Source organism: Cylas formicarius, unplaced genomic scaffold (genome assembly GCF_029955315.1).
Source record: "Cylas formicarius isolate icCylForm1 unplaced genomic scaffold, icCylForm1.1 PGA_scaffold_12__32_contigs__length_19106922, whole genome shotgun sequence".
NCBI classification, from domain to species: domain Eukaryota; kingdom Metazoa; phylum Arthropoda; class Insecta; order Coleoptera; family Brentidae; genus Cylas; species Cylas formicarius.
The window spans coordinates 5,498,363-5,525,494 of record NW_026844225.1 but is presented as its reverse complement, the minus strand read 5'-3'; the positions used below and the strand labels follow the sequence as shown (position 1 = coordinate 5,525,494).

Below are 27,132 nucleotides of genomic sequence, written 5' to 3'. Positions count from 1 at the left end.
GCCTTATTTTTCGTAGCAAAAGCGGAAATAAGTCAGTACGTATTAAAAACCAGGCTATTGAATTTTCTATTTACATTTAGAAACACACCGTAAGTATTTTCAAGTTAAGACCAAGAACTCGATTTGATTTATTGAATCCTTTTCAGAATAAAAAAACGTCCAAATGTAGACAATAGCAACATTTTTCGAAAAACTAAATTGAATTCTATGAATCAGGTTATGTATGTTAAAGATAAGCTATTGAAAGTTTGGCAGAAAGGCAAAGTTGTAAAAATTAAGTCATTCAACTTATTTAATAATAATAATAAAATCAATAATAATATCAAACATGTTCCTGCTAACGATTTTCGAAATTGTCCTGGAGTTATGTCTAACAATTTTAATGTGCAGGAAGCCTTTTCAAAGCAATATTCGTCACAATCACCTTTGCCCAACGTTAATGTTAGTAATAAGATGCCACATTCTACGCAAATGAAAACCCCGATTGTGTCCACGGTACTAGAAGTCGAACAATCAATAAAGAGGTATAGTCTGTTCATAGATATAAGAAAGTGACCAATTGCTTTTGAATGGAATTATCCAAGGGTGGTCATTTTCATAAAATTCATTAAGTTTCGGAATTTTAGATTCAAGTAAAATTGTGGTCCGTAAAAGAAAAAAATTTTATACCTACCTGTGTTTAATATTCTTTGGTTTGGTATACTACTTAGTTTAAGTTTATTAGTAATCATTCTTATTTCGTGTGTAATACAGTGTGTATTGAATCGTGTGCGAATTATGCAAAATATGTGCGAGTCTAGTGTGTCTATATAGTGTATGTAGAAAACACTATTCTATTGAGACTAACGAAGTTGTAAACAATGTTTATTTGACTCTCATTGGACGTGGTGCCAGCAAGCAAGCATCTTTAGAAGAAACGGCCACATTGACGAAAATTCCAACATCAGCTGTATGGAATAATCCCATTTCAGCGGGGATAAAAAGAAGCGATGCTGACAAAGCGTGACTACATTAGATATCTTAATTAGGAGGCTTGAAAAAGATGAAACCGGTGTTAAATGTGGCACAACTACCTTATGGAAGTGTATTCAACACATGGGTTTTAGATTTAAAAAAATTGACCAAAGGCAAGTTTTAATGAAATTCTTTAGGATTCGGGCATGGCCACTGGAATATCTAGAAAAAATTAGGTTTTACAGAGAACAACAAAGGCATTGGCTTTTTTACTTGGATGAAATCTGGTTCGACACTTATGATAAACCGGAAAAGGGTTGGGTTGACTCAACTGATAAGTGTAAAACAAACGCGCCATCAAAAAGAGGTAAAAGAATAACTATTTTGCGCACTGGCTCTAAAGATGTTTGGATTACAAATGGGCTTTCTCTGTCTGCGAAAAATATTAAAGATTCTTTTCTGGCTTACCATGAAGACACCACCGCTGATTTATTTGAAAGTTGGTTTAATAACAAACTAGTTCCAAACATTCCCCCTAATAGCCTAATTGTAATTGACTATGCAAGTTATCACAGTAGACAGTTGACTAAAACCCCGTCCTCATGTGATAGAAAAGCAACAATCCAAAACTACATGTATAATAACGACATTTATTTTCACGAAGATTATACCAAAAAGCAATTAATTGAGGTTCTAAAAAGCTTGAACCTACAAAAGGAATACGTCTGTGAAAATTATGCAAAAAATCTAGGGCATACAGTTTTAAGGCTTCCATCTTACCACTGTATGTGTATTGAACATGTTTGGCACCAACTGAAATCTGCCGTTCTTCCTAACAATGTTTTCTCCCGTGTTATCTCCGATGTCCTCAAACTTATAGAAACCAAAGTTTTTAACATCCCTCCACAAAGTTGGGCAAATTCTGTTAAACATATAGAAAAGGCAGAACAATCTTATATCCATATTGCAAATAATATAGAACAAATAATAATTAGAACATTCGATGATAGCGATAGTGATATTGATATATTATGTGAATAATTTTAAGTAATTTAAGTAGGTAATAAAAATAATTTGTAATATTATTTTCGATTTAAACATAAATACATATATAAATAAATATTGTTTAGTATATTTTCCAACAAAACCCCAAATAATTAAATTCTAAGCAAAGTATGGACCTGTCGGCCATATTTCATTCTTACAGCTTGCCCGGGTCTTTCCTTAATTCGTATCAATTAGTCACTTTCTTATATCTATGAACAGACTTTATCAAGAACTAATAAACAAAATAATTTTTTCGGTCATTCTCCAAGAAGACTTCAAGCAAGAACTCTCAAGTTCAGTACTAATACTGGATCAGGTAGGATTATTAAACCTCCTCAGAAAATAGACTTGTAAAACTAGGGTAAGTTTTATTTTTAGTGCGAGGAGAAAATGTAGTGTACTATCCTAAACATTGTTTAGGATGGTATTCTATTCTATTCTATTCTTCTAAGGTTAGCACCATACCGATTCGCGCCATTTCCACGTTTTATGTATGTTGCATGATGTTCCAGTCTAAAGAAATAAAGGTTTATTTGGAAGTGTTTAGTGTAATTATTTGAAAGTATGTTAAATACATAACAATAGTAGCTATAAATAATTACATAGATCTTGGTTTAAGGAGTACCACCTCATCATAGGCTAATTTAAACTTTCCCCATAAATGGAAAGTCGGTTTCTTGAATGGCCCACAGGATTTTTGTTTTTTGCGCTATATTAAATCAGTGGTTTACAAAGGCCCAATAAACAATTGTGAAGAACTTTGGCGTAAAATTCAGGATGCTGTTAATGGTTCCCAATCAAAAAACAATTGTTTACAAGAAGACAATCCTTCATTAAGCAGATTACAAAAAATATCGAAGTGCTTGGTAGTCACGTAGAACATCTACTTTAAGTTTTCGTTTTTTGTAATAATTATTAAGTCAATTAATTAAATAGAATTTTATTTAATTACAATTATGTCTAACAAAATTTTACTTATTTTGGTTTTTCATTTGGAATAGTAATAGAAAACACAGTAGGTTGTTTTTGGTTCTTTTTCGATATCCGCTTGCAATTACCACTTAAAAGTAATATTTTTAATACTAAATTAATAGTCGGCCATTACCTGGTCTGCGGTTTAAAATGCAAGTATTGAACAATAATAAATTTTTTACTTAGAAAATACCAGACGACGTTCTCTTATCAGGTTAGATTTGAGAAACAAAAAAAACATTACGGCTTTTTGCAAAAGTCTACATCTACAAGTCGCCACAAAACTCCATTTAATTCCTCATTCCCAAAAATTTTTGTGCCTACAAAAAACGAAAAAATAAAATTATATTTGTCACCGTAAGTATCAACTTTAAATTTATTTGAGAAAAAATATGCTGGTATTCTAGGGGCCATTCGTTTTGAAACACCCTGTGTCATAAATGTAAAATATTTTTTTCTTTTTCCTTTTTTTCTTAACACACTTGGAAAATTAAAACAACAAAAATATGAGTAAGCAGAGCTGTATTTATCAATAAATTTGTTAGAAATATATATAGTTGTATACAGTAATTTCCTACAACAATATGAAGAATTTACAAATTTTAAATTGTTCTGGGAATGTCACAAATATTATTACAAAAATAGTATAAAACAACATATACATCCAAAATGGAAGAAAAATTAGTTTCTACAAACTTATAAATTGTTTAATAATTCGCTGAGCATAACAGATCCAAAAACAACATTCTCACAATTAATCCTCAAAATACGTTTTTCGCCAGTGTGAACGGTAACTAGTGCCAAACTCGACGAGGTCAACGTTTGTCCTGAAAACCTGGAAGAAAAAGTTTTGTCCAACTAGCCAAACATTTCTAACCCTCCATTTAAACAAACCTAAAATAATTTGTTTCAGAATTATCACAAGGACCTAAATTTGTCAATTGGTAAATGCGTTCGGCGATATTCTGACATTCCGGCAAATTTGCACTATGTTCGTTCATTCCGCAAAGTTTCGACTGTTTCTCTAAGAATAAACCGGTTGACATTTTGATAGGTCTGAGCAATTCACCCACAGTTGGTTTTATGCATACGTTGAAATTACCTAAAATATATTATTGTTCCCCAAACAGACTTATTACAGACTACTATTTACAAATCTTCTGCTGATTTTTTCAGAGCTTAACTGAAACTGGTTAGCATTCTACTCTCTACCTGCTTATATATTCTTTGAGGGGGGCGGAGCTAAAGGAGGGGCATGAACATTGTTGAGAGATTTTTGGAAGAAAAGTAGACAATCTCGCTTTGACGTTATATTTTTTAAGAACTTTTGATATGTTTTGGATGTAAGGAAGGACAGACAACAGTGGCAAGTATGGGGTTACTTTCGGACTCTTTGTTTTTAACACTTAATATCTTTACTGTGGAAATGATTAGAGAGAAGAGCATATGTCAAGTAAATTCTGGGTTCGGTGACTAGGGTTGAGATAGTTTGGGTCTGTAAATAAGAGAGTTGATAACCGATGATTTTCGGGTCGGATGGTGATGTGACAATGCGTTAAGGTATCAGTCTGTGTGCGTAGATTTTCTGTAAACAGAATGTTAGGTCTCGTTTTCTATTGATAAGAATATCTAAGAATGGGAGATTATTATTACTTTCTAATTCAATTGCTAAGAAAATCTCGGCCGGATTCTTGACTATGAGGCTAAATAAGCAAATTTACATCAATGTAGCGTTTCCATAACTTTGGTTTTAAATGAATAGTGCGAGGGCTTTGTTCTCAAAAGCTTGCATAGATATATTCGCCATAAATGGTGATTTGACCGTAACAAGAAAAATATGTTTTAGACAAGCATTTTTCAATGAAAATTGAATTGAACTGAGATGGCTTTTACTTGATGAAAATCCATTTAACACAATTAAGTTAGAACAAATTTGTTCAGATTTTCACAGCTATTTAATGATTTATGACACATGTATATATATAATCAGTTAGTAATAGATCCTTAATAACCGGTGTAGGATTCAAATTTAACAGCGGAGACGCAAATCAGGTAATTAAGTAATAGATTCGAATTTTTAATAAATTAAATTTTATTAATTTCCATAGCTTCCAAGAAATTTAGTGTTTGCTTTTTTTGTTTCATTATGTAAAATATCAAAATTATGGTCAAACTTGTGTATTTCTGAATTCAAATGAATGGCATAGTTAGTTTTATGTGCGTTAATGAGTTTCTTAAATATTCTACCTGTTTGTCCGATATAAATTTTGGGACATGATCCACATTTCAACTTGTAGACTCTGGACCTTTGAGTTTTTCGTTTTGCGTTTTAAAGGCAATCTAAAGGCCAAATTTAGATAGATGTTTCGAAATTCGAAAGTTCTTAGTTCTCTTATGTATTTTATTGTTTTATAAATTTGAAACTGTTTTTTGGTTATAATCTTATCTATCAAAGAGGGTTCGCATTCATTGTTAAATGCTATTTGTTTTATAATATTTAATTCTTTTTCAAAATTTTCCGTAGAAAGTGGTACATTAAATAATCTGTGGTTCAAAGAATAAAAGGGAACAATTTTGTGTATGAAGATGATTTGAGTTACTATCAATTACTGTGTCCCTGTCTAAGTGTTTATGGTAAATGGAAAAATATAATTTTGTTCTGTAATTTAATTACAGTCAAGTCCAGAAAGGTCAAAGAGTTATCTAGTTCCGTCTCTATGGTAAATTTTATACGCTTATACATGCTAATCTTTTATTCAGAGGATGTTTATGTATGATATTTTCCACATTGTCCATGAAAATTTCTGCAAGCAGTGGACTAAGTGGATTTCCCATAATTATTCCTTCTTTAGCAATATAAAATTGACCATTAAATTCAAAATAATTTTGGTTAAACCAACTATTCAACTATCTAACAAGTCTTGTTTTATGATAGGGTTGACTTGTCTCCGAGTCAGAATATTCTCTATTTTGTTTATTATGTCAATCGGTGGAATGCTAGAAAATAGATTTTGGACGTCGAAGGAGACTAGAATTACCCTTGTTGATTAGATTGAACGAATTTTTGACAACATATCTAGGTCTAAAGGCAATATGATATTCTAAGATTTTTGTTGTTGAAAGTTTAACTTAAAGTTTTGTTGTTGTTGTGTTTGTTGTTTGTTTGTTTGTTAAAGTTGGCATCTCCTCATTGTGTAATTTGATTAAAGAATATAATTTTGGAGGAATATTGTCATATTTTGTATTTGATAAAGGCACGGTGTTGTCGAAACAGTTGTTATAAAGTACTAAATAAGTGTGAAATCTGAACATACTTTGTTCTAATTTAATTGTGTAAAATCTCGTTGAAGATTCTCGTATTTTTCGTTATTAATATATCTGAAATAGTATTGAGAGTTTCAGGAATGGAAACTTTAGTAAAGAGGGATTCTATTCTACGTCGAAACTAACCAGAATATTGTTGTTGGTATGATGATACATTTACCACTGTGGTAGTTGAGTATGAAACGAGTTTGAGGGTTTCACAAATTTTTGAGTATCATTCTGGGTACAGGATAAACATATGGAACTTGGATGGGGACAAAATGGAAGCAATTTCAAGATGTAGAGATAGAAGAGTCTTATTGATTTGGCCTATTTCTTTACGGGAATGATGATGAGGGTTTTGTGATGATGGTATATTTAAAGAAAATTAGGGACAACATACAACATAATCGAGGCAGGAGGAATCCAGAAGATTTGTAAATAGTATTACAGCAGCCTGTGGAGGTTTCTTTCAATTATTAGACTAGCTGCGTTTGAGGATACTGCTATTGAAAAGCGTTTCTTTTTAAATAACATTTCTCACCTAGCGAAGACACGATTTCAAAATTTGCTGGTTGAGTGGAGTCATTAAAATCAATACCTAACGTCGCGGGAAGCGAACTATTCGGTGGCAACTTTGGTATGCACGAAAAATCATGTAGACTCATTCCCAGCGCTAGATTCTGTATAGATATAAAACATTACTTAAATTAAAGCACGCACTTTTAAGATATTTCTTAATTATTTTACTCACACAATAAGCAAGTTACCTTTTTGCCCAATCTTATATCCAGAATATCCTCATCAGTATTATTTGTGAATGTAATGTTGATGTTTGTCATACTAGGCGAATATAAATGAGGGCTGCGAGTAAAACGATAGGTTGCCGACAAGCCTTTTCCATGTAGTTTGTTGAGTAGTTCATTTGGTTTCGTATTTGTGAATGGCGGTTGCACAATTTGCATTAGTTGTGGTTGATCTAAAGGAGTGGTAGGAGTGAAAAAACCACCTGAAATGTTAAACCCATATTTTTTTGTTATACATGTAAACAGAGGTACACTACCAAGCGACGGCGTTAAAACTGGAGCGGAACTGTCGCCATCACAAAAATCCAACAACAAATCCAAATTAGATTTTTTTCCTTTAGTTTTATTGACGCTATTAGTGTTTGCGATACTATTTACGCTCTCGCTGCCCAAATGATTTGTCGTTACATTTTCTTCTGATGCCGATTCTTCACTAGCACTGTCAGATTCGCTAGATGATGAGCTGGTTTTTCTGCAATAATCACAGGTCGCAAAATCATTATAATGTTGAACAGGTAATACTTGCTTATCATCAGATTCTTCATCTAAAGATTCGGCAACACTAGTTTCTTCAACAGCGTCTTCTTCACTATCAGAAGATTCAGTTTCTGAAGAAGATTCGGAATGATCTGCACTTTCCTCGGCAGAGCTTACTTCGGAAACGGATTCCCAAGAGAATTGGTCTTTCCTTTTTTTCTCCTAAAATCATTATTATAAAACCAGAAAGACTTACTTCGAAAAGCCACCAACTTACAGAGTGTCTATAAAGTTTTGTGTTGTTTTCGGTTATTATAGGCTCCACATTTCTGAATTCCCCAGAAGGAGGATGTTCTGGGAAGAGGGGTAAAGGCTCATAACCGGCGGCCCGTTGCTTGATATAATGAGACAGGGAGCCTAACTGTAAATCTTCTTGATCTATGATAATTACAATTTCGCTCAGATGTAAAATAAACCAAAATATTGTCATTACAAACCTTTAAAATGGGATTGTTGTATAGGAGCTGGCTTACTAGATAAAAATATTTTTGAGGCACAAGCTGCAAGCTTGCCATTTTCGTCGGATATAAAATATCTGAGTAATCGAGCTTTATCTCTAATATCGTAGTTTTGATCATATTTTGCCAAGTTAAAAATATACTGGCATAATAACGACGTCTGTTCGGGATTAGTTATGTATAACTTAACAGCCAAATTCATCACCTGCAGTTTTACAATGTCATGCTAAAAATATATATGATAATATACTAGTGTTAAACTGCTCAAGTGAGTGTTAAAAACGTTCTTAACTTTGCTCTAAAAACACTAGGCATGTTAGTAATAATAGTACAGGGCAATAGGGCAATAGAGCAGATTTTTCCTAATAGTCAACAAGCGAAAAATCCCTATGACCTGATGCACAGTTATTGGTAATTTCGTGAACTCTACAACATGGAGAACTGGTTGGAATATAGTAATAATTGCATTATTAGTATTATATCAGAATAAAGAAATACTTTGGCCAGAACCAGGTTTATCCTCTCCACCCTGTAAAACACATTCTATTGCCAAAACGAATCCCTACAAATCATAACTGACTTGGTGTCAAACTAAAGCTTTTGCCTATGTGGTTTTCTAGTTTTTGGACATAATTTAATTAGCGCACTCAGGCGACTAACCTCATCAGGAAATGTCTTAGCGAGTTTCCTGAGCACATCTGGTGCAATTTTTGGAACTTTCTGGGAATGTTCCCCTAGCAGCCACAAGATCGCGGCGCGAGCTTGAGCCACAGTGATACTATCAAGTAATCTTGCCATATGAGTAATAATCTCCTTTGGATCTGCGGCTTGAGTTTGTAGTAATCTTTTTATGACTATGACACTCTCGGCAACTACTGCTTCTGCAATAAATGTTGGAAAATTTGTCCTATTAAAAACACGTTGCAACCCCACCATTAATCACCAACTTTTCTAACTTTCTGACAGTTCTCAACAAGAAGAAATATATTTAACATTAAAAGTAAGAGATAGGACAACTTGTAGTGCAGTAAATTCGTCCCTGGACCTCTCAAGAAGGTATTATTTGCGTTGAATAAATCCAGTAAAAAGTAACTTTATTGTTATTTGTTTTCAGTAAAAACCTCTTCTGATCTCGTGAAAGCACAACAAACTGTTAAATAATAATTAAGTTTGATAATACAATAAATAATAAGAAATATATAAATATTAAATAAAGACCATAATTTTAATAGGGCTTTAGAATAACACGCATCCTCGAACTACGATTATCTCTGATGTAATTATTTCACATTCATTCATAATGCCATTTGAAAAAGGACACTTACCATCCCGATTGGATAATAAAGAAACCAAACCGTTAAGGCACGTATCAGTGACTTCAGAAATGGAACAGGCACATCTTCCAATAGCTTGTATTGTGGCAGCAACAAAATGTTTATCATTATTAGCTATATATGTTTGTAATTCTCTAAGTATTATCAAAACGTTTGCATCTGTGGTTAAATTTGTTAAAATTTCTAGTTTTAATAACTTAATATTTGTAGGATCAGAAGTTCTAACAAAAAAACTTTTTAAATAAGTTTCAAACACTCCCTTATTTTTAGAAGTTATACAGGCAATGGCATTGAGTACCATGCTCTGGACTTCAACATGAGACCTCAATAGTCTTATCAATGCTTTGGCAGCCAAAGGGAATTCATTTTGTGGGGCAGCATGATGATACAATTGAGCTACTGCCATAACAACTGCAGCATTTCTGGATTGTAAAAGTGGCCTAGTTGATCTTAGCAATAAACGGTGATCAGGATCTAAAGTCTGAGATGGTTTTTCTGATACATCAGAATTAGAGTCATAAAAAGGACGGTCTGGTTTATCTTCCACATCCTAAATATATGATTACAGTAAATAAACAGCAAGTCAAAATATTTAGACATACATGAACATTCGGATCAGCAAATTGGGAACAGGCATATCTTGTCAACATATTTAAAATTGTTACTTGACCCCATTCATCTACATCTACTAGCAAGGCACAAAGTTTTCTATAGACTTCATGTATCAGATCAACACGTTCTGGACATACTTCTACAAATGCCATTACTGCAGATCCAATTACAAGAACTGTTTTGTCTGCTAGCAGTTTTTGAATAATTGTCACTAATTCAGACTTTAACTCTGGATCTAGACTAAAATACCGAAAAATTAAAATCCATTGATAATTGCTGCAAATTTATACCAACCTGTATAATTTTGGTATTGCATGAGCTGCGGTTTTTCGGACATATGGAGACATGTCCAAAGAAGCATCTCTAATGGCTAACATTACAATAGGAGATATCATTTTTACTCTAATACTAGATAACACTCTTAAAGCACCAGCCCTTATTAATTGATTTGGTTCCTGGAATGAAATAACTAATTCATTAGAAAATTCAAGGATTAAATTCACCTTTAAAGCTCGTTGAAAAGTTGATATTGACAGCAAAGCTAAATCTTGTTGTTCTTCTGCATATCTCTCTAGATAAACATAAACCAGTTTTTTTACTTCAATATTTTTTGACACAACATTTTTAACCACTGCTGGAAACAGTACAGATGCATCACGTCCCTTTGCCACCATCTGAAATATGAGTTTGTCTACAAAATAAATTCTACCTTTGGTAATAAACTGTAACATACACCAATTATTCTTTTCATTGCTTCCAGTTTGAGGTGATCTTTATTAGAGTCCAACATTTCCTTAAGATCGTCGTGTCTGAAAAAATGAATAATATAATTTAAAAAATATGATATAACATAAATAACTCATACTTTTTAAAATCAGAATGGAAAAATCCCCCTGAAGCCGGATCGACGGCATATTCAACATCCAAATTAAATCCACGATATGTGATATTTGTTGACATAGTTTATGATGTCTATTTTTTTTTACAAAATTTATTTTAGCACTTTCCCAAATCCTATACAAATTGTTGAAACTAAAATCATTTTTCCCTTTGACACGTCTTGTTCTGTGTCTTACCTTACCACAGAATAAATAAATAACTATCAAGGTTCGAACTTGTATTTTATCCTTGTTTTAAGATGGTGGATGCGGGGGTTTAATTTGCAGTGTTGGTGGATGCACCAGAATCGTGATTTATAGTAATTTTCAACTAGTTTACACTAAAATAGTATAGTTTGTAGATTTTATAATTAAGAAAATTACACAATATTTTTTATTAGTTAAAAATAAATTAAAAACGCGTATACAGGGTTTTTCACTTAAAACTCCGCACGCCAATAACTCCAAAACGAAAAGAAATATTTAATTTATGTAAAAAGTAGTCAAAGTGTGGGGTCAAGTAGATATTTCGTATAGTTTAAAAAATTCGACGCCTGCAAAGAGCTGGGCGTCGCGAGGCGTCGAAAAATTATTCGATTGCAGACTTTGGAAATACGCGCATACAAAAGTACATATTATTTAAAAACTTTTTTGTTATTTACTCAAACTTATTTACTTGACCCGTTTCTAAGTTATACCGATTTAAAGTAAACATTTCTTGATTAATAAAAAATGTGATTAACGCTTATTTTTACAAGTATGCCATGAATGTTAGTTACTATGGCAACCATTGTTATCGCAGTTGTTTTAAGTGCAATTACAAACAATAGATTTCAACTATTTTAATATGATTTTATTTATTATTTTTTATCGATTTAGTTCTGATAACATGATAAATAAATGAAAAAACAGTAAAATACCTACAAGTTAATAACCAAAATTATTATTGCAATTAACTACATAATAAGACATTTCAAAAATTTTGTTCAAAATTATGTCCATCTGCTCGAACACAACTATCAAAAACTTTTAACAGATGAGCTTGGGTCACTTGTAGGAGAGTCCTTCTTGTGATAGCGGCACACGCTGCACTAATTTTGTTAATGAGATCAGCCATATCTTCGATAGGTTCTTCATAGATAACGTTTTTTAGGTAGCCCCAAAGAAAATAATCTGGTGGTGTAATGTCCGGGGACCTCGCCGGCCACCTTACCGGTCCATTAATACCAAACCATCTATTGGGATATTCTCGGTTCAAATCCCTCGTTACTTTTTGGGCATTATGTGCAGGCGCTCCATCGTGCTGTAGCCACATATTCATTCTAGTGTCAAGAGGCACTTCTTCTAATAGTTCCGGAAGTGTAGTTTGAAGAAATCTTAAATAGCGATCTGCATTTAAAGTTCCTTCGTAAAAGTAAGGTCCAATAAGGAATCCATTTAATATGCTGCACCAAACATTGTTACTAAAAATTCGTTGGTTACCTCTTTCTGTAATCCAACGAGGATGGTTTTCGAACCAAAAACGACAGTTGTGTCTATTAACGATTCCATTATTTTGAAATTGACTTTCGTCGCTCCATAAAATTTTCGAGAGAAAATTTGCATCTTGGCTATAGAAATCGGACAATGTCGCTAAGAAATACATTCTTCTAGCATAATCGCCTGGTTCTAGTTTATGAACTAGTTTACTTTTGTACGGGTGAAAAGAGTTTCTATGTAGAATTCTCCACGAAGAACTTATGGTAACACCGGTATTTTCTTTTATCTCTGATAGGGATATCTTGGGGTTATTATCAACCTGCTGAATTACAGCAGCAATATTTTCATCATTTGTAGCCGTCCTGTTCCTATCTCTTTTAGGTTTTATGAAGCTGCCATATTCTCTTAAGTTTTTACATAAACTCGAAAAGGTTTTTGCATCGGGGACTCTTCTATGCGGATAACGCCGTGCGTAAACTCTTTTTGCTTCTCTACAATTGCATCTGCATTCATACATACATACAAATTTTTAAAAAGGGGCGTACTCCAGTAAGGCAAAAGTTATTTTCCAAAAGTAAAACATTTTTAACTCTCCTATTTAACAAAATAAATGAAGTTTTTATCAGCACCCTCTGGACTAGAACGTAAAACTAGATGCTAATGTTATGTTCTTACGTCTCGCAGATGGCGCTGCCATGTGGAGTATTCTATGCTTTCAGTAAAACAGTAGTTTGTAACTACGGTTTATTTTTTTTTATTTAAATATTTATTAAATCTAATATTGTGTAATTTGTGCAATGAAATTAATTGTCCACGCGATATTTTAGAAGGCGAAAGGTTTGAAACGAAGAAAATGACATGAAGCAAAGTATGCAATGTTGTAAATATCTCAAAACAAGGGGTGATATCGCGTTAAGGCCCAAACAAACCTACAAAAATAAATGAGGGTTTGTATCAAAGCTAGTGTGTAATTTAAGCGATGATTTACATTATATTGCTGTTATATTTTTGCTCTTAAATGAAAAACGCATATATGTTTCCGAATATGCAATGAAGGTTGCCAAAGGGTAAAGACAAAATTAACCCTCAGATTTTCAATACATATCATTTATTTTTAGCCAAGAATAACTATTGTGTAATTTTCATCATTGCAAAATTTACAAACTATACTTATACTGTTTTGCTGTTACCTAATATAAAATTTACTACAAATCAAAATTCTGGCGGATCCGCCAGAAATGTAAAAAAAATTCACACATTCACCATTGCAAAAAAGTCACCAACCAATCGAAGCAAATTTCTCGATTATGTTTGTCTTGATTGCGGATTTGATTTCTATGAAATGTTTCATAACATTAAAAAAAAGTATGTCTACGTTTGCAATTTAACGTAGGTGTGGTAACTCGGCCTATTAAGGTTGTAACACAAATGTCCTGGCCTGCGACAGTGTTGCGGTTGATGGTTCAACAAGACTTTACAAAATTTATTTAAAACGGCAAATGAAGTCGTTCACCAAATAGGACAGCAGCAATAACGTATCCGCCGCAGTTAATAAATAACTGAATAGTTTCTCAGCTATGTGAGTATGATTGGGAAAAAATAATACCAACCACATTACTTTTTTGTAATTATTGCAAAATTAATTTTATAAACAGATAAATACAAATAATTTAAATAATTATTCTATACAATAAAAACTTTGAATTTTTTTAAACAGTACATAAATTAATTAATCACAGAATATTGTTTTAGTACACGCCACCAGAGCCCGTTTGTGGGAATTACAACTAGAGTGGCTTTGTACAAACTAATCAACACATCAAGCGTACAACTGAGTAACTAACCAAATTAATTCATTAAAATTTTCTAATTTCACGCGGATGTTAATCAAATTCAAAAGCTCACACCCATATGAAATGATTTTCATAACTGAGACTAACTAGATAAAGGTTAATCCCACGGCGACCCCTGAGGTTCCAACTTTTAATTAGGCCAAAGGGTTAAGCAAACGCAATTTCATAGATTTGCTAAAAATTTCCTGACTCAATAAAAAAATATAGGTGCATCTTTAAGCAAAAAACAATTTTGTACACGCATTGGCTAACAGATTGCCTTAAGTAATTCACCGACGCCCTGATTACAAGATCGTCGACGCTTGCTTATCCTCAAAATGTCTTTTAATTGGAACTTTGGATTTTCGCAGTCCTTGATTGAGCAAAATACAACTAGACAGTCTCCGGGAGATTGCAGCATTACACGGGTTCTATGCCTGCCGTAAGTGGTTCTTGCGCCTAAAATCGAAACGTACAGTTATGCAACAAGAACAAAAGTTGTAAAACTTTGAGAGCCACCATGAAAATAATAAATTACATCAAAGTGAGGTGTCTTTTAATAGATTAAAATCCATTTAACACAATTAAATTACAACAAAAAATGTTGAGATTTTCAGTTTGGTTTATGACAGTTGTTTCCTTAACATTCTGGTTTTATCAAATACAAAATATTTTGCAGGTAATAATAGATTCTTCCACAAATTTTGCTTTTTGCTTTTTGATGCATTAAATAAAATAAAATAAAAATAAATTTGATATTTTACATAATGCCCAAAAAGCAAAAAACTAATTTTGTTGATGATATGGAGGTTAGCAAAATTTGAATCTATTACTTAATGGATTTGAATCCATTTGTTAAATTTAAATTTACAAGCCTAGGATAACGGTAATTAAGGATCTATTACTATTTGAAAATTTGAACATTTTTTTGTTCTAATTTAACCACCTACTACTACATCCACGCTCAAAAACTTACCAAATTTAATGCGAACGGAATGCGTGTAAGAAAATTCGATTTTATTATTTACGCATTGACGGCTCGTACCGAAAAACCTTTATCGTTATTCACGGTTGAAATATTTTAGAAAAACTATGGTGTTATGTTCAAAATCGAACCTGAATGTAATGTAGACATTTTGTGGCAATGTTTTAATTTCTCCGTAGGATTGAGGTGCGATTTGGCACAATTTTATCATTAAACACTCTATAAAAATATTTTTATAAAACATCGACGTATATTAAGTCCCATCGTTGACGGTGGGAAGCCCACAAAAACAGCAATCGGACACAACATTTTAGTAATTTCCACTATAATAATAATACTTTTTTTTTCGATAATAATATTAGGTTCGACAATTAAGGGATATAATATATACAGACACGCGTAGTTTGGACTGATTATCTAGGTACACTATTAAAATCTAATGTCAAAGCTCTTACCTCCTCGCCCACCGTGCTTAAATAGGGTTTGCTTGACGGAAACGAGTTTTTTTCTAAAGAGAACTGATCCTCGGTCGTCTTACGATAGACGGGATTATCGAAATTCATTGACGTCATGTTGCGATGCATCATGTGTTTGTACACCAAATAAATGACCTGCGAGAAAAACACCGGTCGTGTACGTCTTATATTTTGTTCGCGGAACTAAAATTTACCGCTGAGCAGACGAGGACGATCGAAATGATGATAAAAATCGCCAGTCCTGCAATGGCACCATCGTCGGTGGATTCCGAAACGGTCGAACCCGTGCCGCTTCGCGACTTGTTGGTGGTGCCTACGAGGAAAACGAAATTTAAAATAATAACGACTCTAGCGATGGGCGGAGAGAAAAAAAAGCACGCAAAAAGTGGAGGAAGAGAGGCGAAGTCTGCCAAAAAATAAATAGGGTAACGTTAATGTGGAAAGGCGAGAAGAAGTAAACCGCCACCAGTCATAGGAGGACAAAGAGGGCAATACGGCAGGTACTCACTCTCCGGCATATAGTTGGTTCGCGACGTAGCGAATTCTGTAATAGAGACAGAGTGTACCGTTGTCGGAGCTAAAGTTTCTGTAGCCAAAACAAAAACATAATGAAAATAAATAAAAACGAGGGGCGGACGAATAATGCCGTCCTTACCGTCTTGCACGCACGTTAATCCGTCGGACATCATCCTCAGTCCTTCCGGACAGGAGCAGGATATCTTTGGCGAGTGGACGTTGATCTGCGGAGCCGGTAAACAAAGATGGGAACAATGGCCGTTCACCGCTTGGCAATGATTTTCACCGTCCGGTTGCCTGTACGGGTGGTAAACGTGTATCACCATCGGGTTTTGGATCATTTCGGTCGCGGTGACTGCGCTAAGATCGCGACCCGTAAACTTATTGGCTTTGAAAACGGCCGCTTTGTCCCAATCCGTCCAATAGAGCCAATCCTCGAAAGTGGTTATGGAGAACGGATGACGTAACGCGCTGGCGGAGAACAACACGAGACGTCGATTGAGGCCGTCGTAATCGCACGACGAAATCGTATTCAATTTGGCGTCCACCCAGAACAAACGGCGTCTGACCAAGTCCAACGTCAGCCCGTTGGGCCATTTGACGTCGTAAGTGACGATGCTCTGACGGTGGGATCCGTCCATTCCTGCGCGTTCGATTTTCGGCTCCTGCCCCCAGTCAGTCCAAAACATCCACCCTTCCAACGGGTTCACCGCCACCGCTCGCGGCTCCTCCAGATCGTCCCTGACGAGCACCTTCCTCATTTTACCGTCAAAGTTCGCCAGCGAAATGGTATTTGAACCGGTATCGGTCCAATAAATGTGGTTGTAAATCCAGTCGACCGCCAATCCGTCGGACGTGGTGATTTCGTCCGCGACGACGATCGTTTTGTCGTTGCCTTCATCGATCGGGGCTTTGTAAATCCTCTTGTCGGTCACGTCGCTCCAAAATATCATCCCCGTGCGGAAAACGAAATCCAACGCGGTGGCGGAATTGGTCTCGTTCACGATGCTGGTCATCTCGTGATGGTCGAGGGAGATTTTGCGTATGTCGCGACGTCGGGCAAACAACAACGACGCGTGTCCCTCGACGGCCTTACATCGGGTGTGATCGCGAGGATCGCGCATGTACCCCGTCGTGCATTCGCACTTGAACCCGCCTTTGTCGTTGAGACAGATCTGCGAGCAACTACCTTCGTTTTGGCATTCGTCGACGTCGCGACAAGTGCGATTGTCGTGCGAATCTAAACGATACCCTCGCTCGCACTCGCAGTAATAACCCGCGGGCGTGTCGACGCAACGGAACGCGCAGCCGCCGTTGTTGCGCGCGCATTCGTTGACGCCGCATTTATCACGGGGTTCGTCCTCCCATGCGGGGCAATCGGGTCGACCGTCGCAAACGCGAGCCAACGGCACGCATTGACCCCCGCCGCAGGCGAAGTGCGTTTTTGGATCGCATTGCGCGTCTGCGCCGTTCGATGACATTTCTCCGCAGTCCGTTTCATCGCTGCCGTCCGCGCAGTCCGCTCTTCCGTCGCAATGCAGAGGTCCGGCTATGCACGAGCGATCGCGACACTGAAACTGGTCCGCCCTACAAGTGATGTTCTGACAATGGGCGGGTACTTCGTCGGAACCGTCCGGACAGTCTTTGGTACCGTCGCACAACCATCCCCGATGAATGCAAGTGAGTCGATCCGCGCACTCGTGTTCTTGAGGCAAACAGAACGATGCGCCGACGTTCGCGGATTTTGGACAACCCTGTTCGTCTTTGCCTTCGAAGCAATCGTATTCGCCGTCGCATCGCCATTTCGATGGAATGCAAAAGTTTTCGCTACATTGGAATTCGGTGTCGGGGGCGCAATTCACCGCCGGACAATCGGATTCGTCGGATTTATCGCCGCAATCATCGTCCACGTCGCAGACCCACCGTTTTTGGATGCACTTGCCGTTTTTGCAAGTGAACTCGTCCGACCTGCAGGTTTCGTCTAAAATGGAGAACGAGACGCGCGGGGCGTTATACGTATGCTCGTCGAACTAACTTTCTTGAATACCTACTGCAAGATTTTTCGTCGCTCGCGTCCGAACAATCGGGATTATCGTCGCAAATCCAAGTCAGAGGGATGCATTCGCCAGGCGCCGAACGACATGTGAATTCGTCCGGACCGCATACTTTTTGCTCTACAGAATGTTAACAATAAAAACTGCTGGTTGACAAAAAAATAAACGCCTACTGTTGTAAATTCCTACGACATTCGGTATAATATACAACGCGCGCGTAAACGATCGGACCCCCCTTTTATTTTGTGTACTTTTGTATGCCGTTATTTAATTAATTATCATGCGTTTATGATTCCAATTTACTTATATAATACGACCAAAAATATAGTGCATTTATTGCTTTGACGTTTTAAGTATTTTACAGTATCTTAACCGCAGAGCTTAGCAGGGCCGTGGTAAAACCCATCCTACGTCCTTCCATCTCCGATGTTGGACGTAGACAGTCTACGTCCAACATCGAGAGAAGCTCGCCACTCGTGCTAGCGAAACGTTAGGGAGTAATTCCAATCGACGACGGCCTTTAAACCCGAATCAAGATAATAGCTAAGTGTTTTGAATGTTTAGAATTTCATAAGAAATTCAGAAATGGAAGTAGGAGTAGCAATAAAAACAAGTGACATGACCGAAGTTCCGAAATCAACGGTAAGAAAAATTGTTGCAAATGGGATAGTCAAGAGGAAAGTGGAAGAAGATGCTGGTACTTCGAGAGTTTTCAAAGAGCAACACGCAGATCTAATTAGGCGTATAATCCACCAAAAGTGAATAGCGTTTTAACCATAGAACAACTACATAAAGAAGTACTGACAGACTTAAACATTAGTTGTGCCAAAGAATCGTTGCGTACTTTTTTTAGGAAAATGTATTTTCAGTTCCAAACAATTAATAAACGTCGAGTGCTAATGGAATCTCAAAGAATTTCGTAATGGACGATGGATTATTTAAATGCAATTGAAAATTTTCGAGAGCAAAATAGGTTAATAGTGTATTTAGAGGAAACGTGGTTCGACACTCACGACACAGTAAAAAAAGGAAGGATGGTGTGATAACAGTAAAAAGTGTATAATAGACGTGCTGTCTTCACATGGAAAAATGGTTGGGTGGAAGATGCCTTATTTTTGTCTGTCAAAAACGTCAAGTGTGGATTACCATGAAAACATGACCGCGGAAATATTTGAGGACTGGTTTGAAAATAAACTGTTGCCAAAACTATCGCCAAATACTAATATTGTGTTGGATAATGCGTCGCATCATTCAGCCAAATTATAAAAATTCCAAATACTTGTTCAAATAAAGAAGAAATTAAACAATTTCTGTAAGAAAATGATTTATATTTTGAAGAGAGATACATGAAAAAAAACTTTTGGAATTATTAAAAATAAAACATTTTAATAAAGACTACAATATCCATTCAATAGCACGACAAAACGGCCATGAAATCTTGAAAGTACCCCCGTATCATAATATCAGTACAAAGCTGGCCTAACTGTGAAAAACGTGTAATAAAAGAAGTAAATATTTACCGAGAACGATTAGTGGCGGAGTTGATCATTGAACTAGGTGACGGCAGTAGCGATAGTGATGATTTTTTAATACTTTATTATTTAATTTAATACTTTATCATTATAAATAATATTTTGTATATTAATAATGCAACTATGGAGAAATGTAATGAAAATACAATGTAATAAATTGTTGATTTGTACTAATTTTTTTTATGTGTATGTTTCAAGGATTGCTCGGCGAAAAAGATTAAAAACATAGATAGAGGTAGATAATTTCCTAGGACGGTTCTGGAATGATTACGGGTAAGGGTCTGCTAGGCAGATTGTTCTATAAGGGGCTGCGATTTTGGAGTAATAAACAGTAGGCAATCACGGGGTCGGTTGCAAAAGCACTATATTTCGGGTGCAAGTATAACTCTCTACAAGGAATACGAGATTTGGAAAATCCCACTCCATTTAGTTCTCAGAAGGGTGCGACGGCGAAAATATAAATAAACATGAATTTCATTGTATTTTTAAAATTATTTTAGTCAATTGACACGAAAAAAAAATGACCCGACAATTCTACACCAGGGTGTCCCACGACATGACTGCCATAGCTTGGGAATGTGTTGCTGCGGTGATTTCAAATTAAAAACGTCAAATGAACATATACTAACTGAGCTACAAGCAAAATATTAGTAGAAAACAATCCCCATACTAATATAGCCCAGCACACGATAAATGATCATGACTTGCCTGGTCCATCATAAACCGAGACAAACCACTAAAAAGCCGATTTATAAGTGTTTATCAGTATAGGGAGAGATTTTTACTTTACTGAAAAGACATCAGTTACCGTTTACTATAACATTCCTGAAACTTTAACACCGCAAAAAAATAGCTAATAATTTATATTTTTTTAGTGCAAAATTAGTTCTTCTAAAAATGTCAGGGAGTATAGAAACTACTATTAAGAGAACAGTGGGATTAAGGAAGCAACAATGTGACTAAGGCATGATGAAAGTGCTGCAAAGTGTGCAAAAAGTGGGATTTAGATTTAAAAATATTGATAAGTATACTTCAATGGAGGCAAAAATATTTAACTCAAAATCATGAATTTCGCGTAGAAAAACGAAATATATATAGACTGGGTTCGAAACCCATGACACTATAAAGAAAGTAGCAAAATTCTTCATCGAATGTAATGATATAAGGAAAAAATAATATATACTGTACACTGTGGCTTGAGCCAAGGTTGGGCGCCAAACGCTTTGCTAGTTTCAACAAAAAATATTAAAGACTGCTCATTAGACGATCATCAGAATATGAAGAGGGAATTTTTTGAAAATTGGGTACAAAATTGTTTAGGATAATGCACACACAGGACCTTATCTAGAAAAGTACGATTAGCAGCAAAAAAGAGATATTCCAAGAGTTCCTTGGTCAGCATTACCTTTATTTTGAAGATACATATACAAAAACAGACCTAATTGAAGTTTGAACAAGCAAATCGTATGACAGAATATCCGGTAATTACTAGCTTATCACTGCGATTTGATTCCTATAGAAATGATATGGGCCGAATTAAAAAACGATAAACGATAACGACGCAATAATATAAACCCAAAAATATCAGCCTATGTAATTTATGTAATTAAAACTCATTGTGAATAAATAGCAAAGAGCAGTTGGAGAGAATGTGTTAATCATAATATAATAGTCAACATAAATAATTATAAAAAAAAAAGAGATTCAAACTATTCTGACGTCTAATTTCATTTAATCCGTATCTATTATTAATATTATAATTACAATTATACAGTACGCAATACAACAGAATGTATTCATATATTTTGTGTTTCAACTTCCTTACTACTATCCTAGACGGGTTTGATTGATTGACCCAAAAATGCCTACGAGCAGATAAAAAAGTTAATAGCCTTGTTACAGTCACAACCATTTATCGTGTGTTGTTCTATACAACATTATTGAGTTTATGTATCGATAACTTACGACAAGTGCGCTGGTCTTCATCGCTGTTATCGCTGCAATCTTTATCATTATCACACTGCCAATGACCAGGTATGCACTTTCCATTCCCACATCTAAATTCGTTTCTCCCGCAAGTCACATTTCCTGATATGAAAAACAACAATTTTGTTATCTATTTTACGTAATTTCTCCGACAAATACGCAACAAAACAATTATCACCAATTAATTTTCAAATCTGTCGCCCATAATAATTACCCTTCTTATATTTACACACTTCGGAGCACTCAAAAATCGCCAGCTTTTGTCTATTTTTTTGTCAAAAACAAATGAAAGAGTATTATAAAAATATTACAGGATATTTTATTTTAAAAAATATATTGTATATCTATTTATCAAATTGAACTGAAAAGTAGGTATCTAAATGTTTAATTCAATATCAAAATATGTAAGCATATCAAAAGTTATTTTCTTGATTTGGAATTTAAAGACTCGTCAATAACAGAATCTGCAGTATTTTTAAAAATAAATCTTTTTCAACAAATAACATTGCAAAAAAAAAAAGTTATTGTCACCCACAGACTTTCTCAGGTATGTTTTGACTGACTTTATAATAGAAAATGATCTTTCTCGTGAAGCATTACTCACGTGAATTGTGTAAGTTCAGTGAGTTGGCTTAAAAAGTTGAACTAATTATCAATAAAACTGTACTTTTCTAACCAACAAAATAGGTATTTACTGTGAAATTATTTAAATCATCAAATTTTGTGTCAGAAGTAGCCATTTTTTAAATTTAGATCTTGTTGAAATTAATTTTTACTGGTTTCATAATAATAATCAAACTTATCCCTTAACTGAGTTATGTAATCAATTGTACCTTTATATGTTATTACTACTCGCAAATCAATGTTATTAACCTATTGAATAATGGGGTCACTTTTATCAAATAAAGACAGAATGTCGTTTCAGGAAAACGTTAAAGAGCTACCTCCACTGTACGTGGTTTTTTAACATCCTCTAAAACTTTTTAAAGGAATGATATCCGAACGTAAACTTTTTGGTACCATATAATTATGGTTTTGTAATTCAGTCTTTAGTGATTTTTTTTTCGCCTCTTACGTCTGTTAATCATCGATTTTAAAAAATATTTAACTCAATAAAATAACCATTGTTTTAATGAATAATGATCAGCTTTAATTTAGATTAGGTAGGACCTAGGCATTCAGTTTAAAGAAAAGCAATAAAAAAATGAAATAGTTACATAACACGTTTATGTTATGTACACTACTTTTTGCCCTAATGCGGCGCTGCTTCTCAACATTCACAGGTTTATTTATAATTTTTTGTTTCAGAAAATGGTGTTTATTATTTAAGGCAAGCGAAAGCCTTTCAAAAAGGACTTTCGTAGGTACAATTACCCATTGATCATGAATTTTTGTATGATAAATACAATTTCAAAGCGCAAATATTTTAATTGATAATTCGGCACGCGTGCAAATTAAAAAGAAAAGCGAAAACAGAGACGCAACCAAAGGTCAAGTTCATTTTGAAGAACTACGTAAATTGATAAAGCAGCGTAACCCAAAAATGGGTTCGACGCAAACCGACAACAAATTATAAATTATTAAAATAAAATAAATATAAAAATTGCAACTAAAATAGTACAAGTAGCTGGGTTTACTTTCCAAATTGAATCGACACAAAAAATATTATTTAGGGACGCGCCAAGAGCTAAACTTGCAATAAGTGTCTTTTTCCAAAATAGGGCAGTATAAACTTTCTCTTTTAATTAAGCACGTTTAAAAATATTTATAAAAAAAATTGACTAACCTTCTTCATAAACGAGTGCTGATGATAGATCGATCGACAAAATAAACAACACAAAATTAACAACAAAACCCATATCACTCTGCTAGCTGATAGTGCCAAAGTTGAGACGACCGAATCCAGCGAGATTTTGAGTAGAAATGTTTTACCGCGGCTTCTTAGTACTTTGGTTTCCCCTGATCCGCAAACACCGATAACAGTTTTGACTCTTATAAGCCATATAAATAAGGATCAGCAAAGAAATACAATTTCATGGCCCGGGGGTACCAACGCGGGCTGATGTAACATTCTGCGTCTTTACTGTAGCGATCTTTTGCAAAAAAGGCAAACCAGCCAAATTATACCCCTGCAACAATTTCCAAGGCTGCCAACTAGCAGAATAACTAACTCGCAATTTCGTGCTAAAAATGCACGGCAGTTTTCCAACCGACTGTCGACATTTTGAAAAAACAGGAATATCTTTTTTGGAGGAGGCATAAACAACAGAAAAATACCAATAGTACAAGAATAAAAACAGTTTTGTTTGGACAAATTACCACATTTTCTGATTAATTAGTTATTTTTTTAATAACTTCTTTTAGAGTAGCTTTAATTTTTATTCCGCTGCTGAAACTTTCCTCGTTTTCGGAATGGATTGTATGTATGTATATGTTTGGTTTATGAAATAAATCTAATTTTAGAACATTTATACGTAAGCTTCCATGCACGGCAAGTCTAGATTTTTTAAGCGTATATAAGCACATCCGCCAAGATATCTGTTGGAGTGCGTTTGTAACTACAAAGTGATACGGAAGTAATACCTCTAAAGTTTGCGAAGTTGACAGGATTAATTAACGGCACAAAAATGAGGATAACAAATAAATTGACCCATATTAGGATTCAAACTGCGTAAATTATTGCATAAATCATTATCGCATTTCTGACTGCGACCTATTTGTAACAACCATTTCGAGAGGTTAAAGTGTATATAAACAGGAATATTTTTTTTTAATAAGACGCATTATACACGGATTATCAACGCACATTATATTCACCTTCATTCATGATTTATGTTGCCATAATGTATATAATAATACTATCAATCTTTTTTTTAAATGTACGTATCATCTATAGTAAAATAATCATTTTCATTTTGGGTCTCGTTATTATTGCAGCTAATATTCGATCGGCCTAACGAATACAATAACATACGTTTTGCAAAAAAAAATAATTTTGGAAAGGAATTGGGTGACAGAATTCCGGATACCATGTTTTTCTCTAATTTATCGGTGAAGACGACATGTTTTTGAATACTTGTATGACATAAGAATTATTTCCTAGCGGAAGGTGTATAATTTCGAAAGCAGATATATTTCTTAAATTTTTTCACAGACCTGCTATACTATGGACACAGATCTCATACAAAAATGAGGAAAATTTTCGTTTAGCCGAAATCAGTTATGCAAGGAAATATATTTTTCCCTTTACGAGTTTTCACAAACAACAAACAAAAAATATAAATAAAATTTCAGAAATCCATTCTTTTTATTCTACGAACTTTAGAATAACCGAAACTAACCAAAATATATTTTTTTTATTTCTAAACATATTTCTAAACATAATGAACTATCCTGTAGTAAAAAGTAATTTCTAGTTTGACATATTTCGGCAGAAAATTTTTATCTTTTTATGTTCAGACAATAATTTACAAATCAGAGAAAAAACCAGTATTAATGTAACTGATCTCGACTGTTCTAAAGCCTGAAAAATGCAAATTGTAATAAATTTTCGCAAAAAATGTTTGCCTTGTATGTTCACAAAGGCTTTTAAACGGCAAAACTAAAAATCCTTTTTTATGTAAATGGTTTCGGTTAAAGAAAGAATCTCTAATAAGTATTATGCTTCTATTTTAAGCCCCGTAGACACGATGCAATTTGTATATGTATTTTCTCATGTAAATGTTACAACGTGTCTACTACCAAATTGCAAGAAATTTTGCAGATAAAATTACCAGTTATTTTTTACCAAATTTGTGCATGTAAATCGCGGCAAAGCGTTTGTTTTCATAAACTTATAGGCTTAACTTCTATAAAAAATGTAAAAAAGGTCCAAATCACGAAAAATGACTCTTAAAAGTCTAATTATAACTTTATGAGATACTCCCATATATATGATTAGAAAAAGTGCCAATAGACAATTTTTTTAAAGAAACTGTATGTGTTGCAAAATAGAACCAAGAAAATTAAAAACTATTATAAAACAAGTTAATAAGCAATTTGTTTAAAAAAAATGTTATAGGTGCAATTGTCAGGCATTAGTTTTAAAGAACAAATTAATAAAATTAGTATTATATTGGAATTTATTCAGCACTTGAAACAAACATCCTTATTTCTCTGGTGTCTAGTATTGGTATTATGGTTTTTTTTATACACCCACAAGTTATTATATGCGCGGTAAAAATACCTTTACAAAAAGTTTAGCCATTTAACACTAATAAACACTCAAAAGTATCGTTTATTTATTCCATCAAAATAATCAAGCCCATTTTGCTTGAAAAAATTGCTGAGTGTCTACCATCAAAAAATTGCCAGTTAAAAATACATAAATTTTTAACAGCAATTTTTACCTGCTAAAAATACATGTAGAAATTGCATCCTGTCTACCGGACTTAAAAGGCAAAAGCAGAATCTCCAACAACAATTATTTATTTATTTATTATTTTTACTTCATAAAATATAATATCAGGCAGAATTTATATAATATTTTATTCACTTGTATTTGAATTAACAGCATTGAGGCTTTATTACCGGCAAAAATTAATGGTGCCTAAGAAATTTATCTGCAAGGCTTTTTCCCTAAATAAAAATTAAAACGCTTTTAACTCACTTGAACATTCTAAAGGTTCCTCATCAGATCCATCTTCACAGTCCTTTTCTCCGTCGCATAAGAAGGATATCGGAATACATTTTTTATTGGCACAAGCGAATTGTCTTAAGGAACAGTCTGTATCTAAAATAATAAGGTGGCGTTTTAAAATACGTATTTTCTAATGTAGGTAGTGCGGTAATCAAGTTTTGCTTGGAAAGGTATAATTATAATAGTTATATTGAATGCCAAACCATTTAAAAATACGTAAACTTACGCGTGGGTACCGCGGTCAATTATCCATATATATAGAGGTATAGGTACCTATAGCACATCCTTACGTATTTCTAATTGTCATTTACGGAAAGTAAGATAGGTTATTGAAACAAACATCACCTGATGTGTGACGAATGTTTTTAAACGTATACGATTATAATTAACAATTTCGTACACAAAATTTTAAAATGCAAATAATCTATAGCATCATAACAACACCGCTAAGACACAAAATAAACTACCTTTGGTATACGATTTTCCACTGGAAGAATAAATAAAATAACACAAATACGTGATCAAAATCCCTGATACAGTCGCAAACTTGAAGGGCATCGTAGACACAGGACTTTTTCACGTATATTTACGTTACGACATAGTATAAATTTAATTTCGCGATGTAGGTATATACTTCATTGCAGACAATCGTTTTTAGTTTCCTATACAGCGCCCACCTTTTAATGCTTCAAG

At 34.3% G+C, this 27,132-nt stretch overlaps 3 protein-coding genes across 5 annotated transcripts; all 3 read right to left on the bottom strand.

The window, feature by feature from the left end:
* Positions 1 to 3,491: 3,491 nt before the first annotated feature.
* Positions 3,492 to 11,093, bottom strand: LOC132708625 (AP-3 complex subunit beta-2). Its single transcript, XM_060681069.1, has 15 exons — positions 10,889 to 11,093; positions 10,757 to 10,832; positions 10,527 to 10,697; positions 10,318 to 10,478; positions 10,014 to 10,263; positions 9,403 to 9,961; positions 8,738 to 8,958; positions 8,057 to 8,303; positions 7,837 to 7,997; positions 7,609 to 7,781; positions 7,340 to 7,554; positions 7,047 to 7,285; positions 6,821 to 6,959; positions 3,868 to 4,075; positions 3,492 to 3,808 (listed from the first exon to the last, which is right to left on the bottom strand). Exons 1-15 carry the CDS (start codon positions 10,981 to 10,983, stop codon positions 3,670 to 3,672), a joined length of 3,054 nt encoding a protein of 1,017 aa, XP_060537052.1. The 5' UTR covers positions 10,984 to 11,093; the 3' UTR covers positions 3,492 to 3,669.
* Positions 11,094 to 11,757: 664 nt separating this feature from the next.
* Positions 11,758 to 13,003, bottom strand: LOC132708633 (uncharacterized). The gene is made up of 2 exons (XM_060681079.1): positions 12,926 to 13,003; positions 11,758 to 12,871 (listed from the first exon to the last, which is right to left on the bottom strand). The coding sequence occupies exons 1-2, from the start codon at positions 12,961 to 12,963 to the stop codon at positions 11,875 to 11,877; spliced, it is 1,035 nt and encodes a 344-aa protein (XP_060537062.1). The 5' UTR covers positions 12,964 to 13,003; the 3' UTR covers positions 11,758 to 11,874.
* Positions 13,004 to 13,982: 979 nt separating this feature from the next.
* LOC132708626 (very low-density lipoprotein receptor) lies at positions 13,983 to 27,131 on the bottom strand. Of its 3 annotated transcripts, XM_060681070.1 has the most exons (9): positions 26,907 to 27,130; positions 26,410 to 26,532; positions 21,741 to 21,863; positions 18,241 to 18,363; positions 16,329 to 18,170; positions 16,182 to 16,259; positions 15,868 to 15,986; positions 15,653 to 15,808; positions 13,983 to 14,671 (listed from the first exon to the last, which is right to left on the bottom strand). In XM_060681070.1, exons 1-9 carry the CDS (start codon positions 26,995 to 26,997, stop codon positions 14,633 to 14,635), a joined length of 2,694 nt encoding a protein of 897 aa, XP_060537053.1. In that variant the 5' UTR covers positions 26,998 to 27,130; the 3' UTR covers positions 13,983 to 14,632. The 3 variants fall into 3 exon arrangements, with proteins under 3 accessions (XP_060537053.1, XP_060537054.1, XP_060537055.1); XM_060681071.1 differs by lacking the exon at positions 16,182 to 16,259 and having other exon boundaries at positions 26,907 to 27,131; XM_060681072.1 differs by lacking the exons at positions 26,410 to 26,532; positions 26,907 to 27,130 and adding an exon at positions 23,548 to 23,996.
* Position 27,132: the final 1 nt, after the last annotated feature.

Excerpts from the sequence above, each read along its gene's own strand:
- LOC132708625 (XM_060681069.1), bottom strand. The coding sequence starts at position 10,983 with ATGTCAACAAATATCACATATCGTGGATTTAATTTGGATGTTGAATAT. Across the intron at positions 7,555-7,608 it reads GATGAAGAATCTGATGATAA|AAAAACCAGCTCATCATCTA; the intron begins GCAAGTATTACC and ends TGATTATTGCAG. Across the intron at positions 7,286-7,339 it reads AGTTTTAACGCCGTCGCTTG|GTGGTTTTTTCACTCCTACC; the intron begins GTAGTGTACCTC and ends TTAACATTTCAG.
- LOC132708633 (XM_060681079.1), bottom strand. The coding sequence starts at position 12,963 with ATGTTTTACTTTTGGAAAATAACTTTTGCCTTACTGGA. Across the intron at positions 12,872-12,925 it reads ATAACTTTTGCCTTACTGGA|AGAAGCAAAAAGAGTTTACG; the intron begins GTACGCCCCTTT and ends ATGCAATTGTAG.
- LOC132708626 (XM_060681070.1), bottom strand. The coding sequence starts at position 26,997 with ATGCCCTTCAAGTTTGCGACTGTATCAGGGATTTTGATCACGTATTTG. Across the intron at positions 18,171-18,240 it reads GAGCGACGAAAAATCTTGCA|ACGAAACCTGCAGGTCGGAC; the intron begins GTAGGTATTCAA and ends TCTCCATTTTAG. Across the intron at positions 15,809-15,867 it reads TCGTCCTCGTCTGCTCAGCG|GTCATTTATTTGGTGTACAA; the intron begins GTAAATTTTAGT and ends TTTTTCTCGCAG.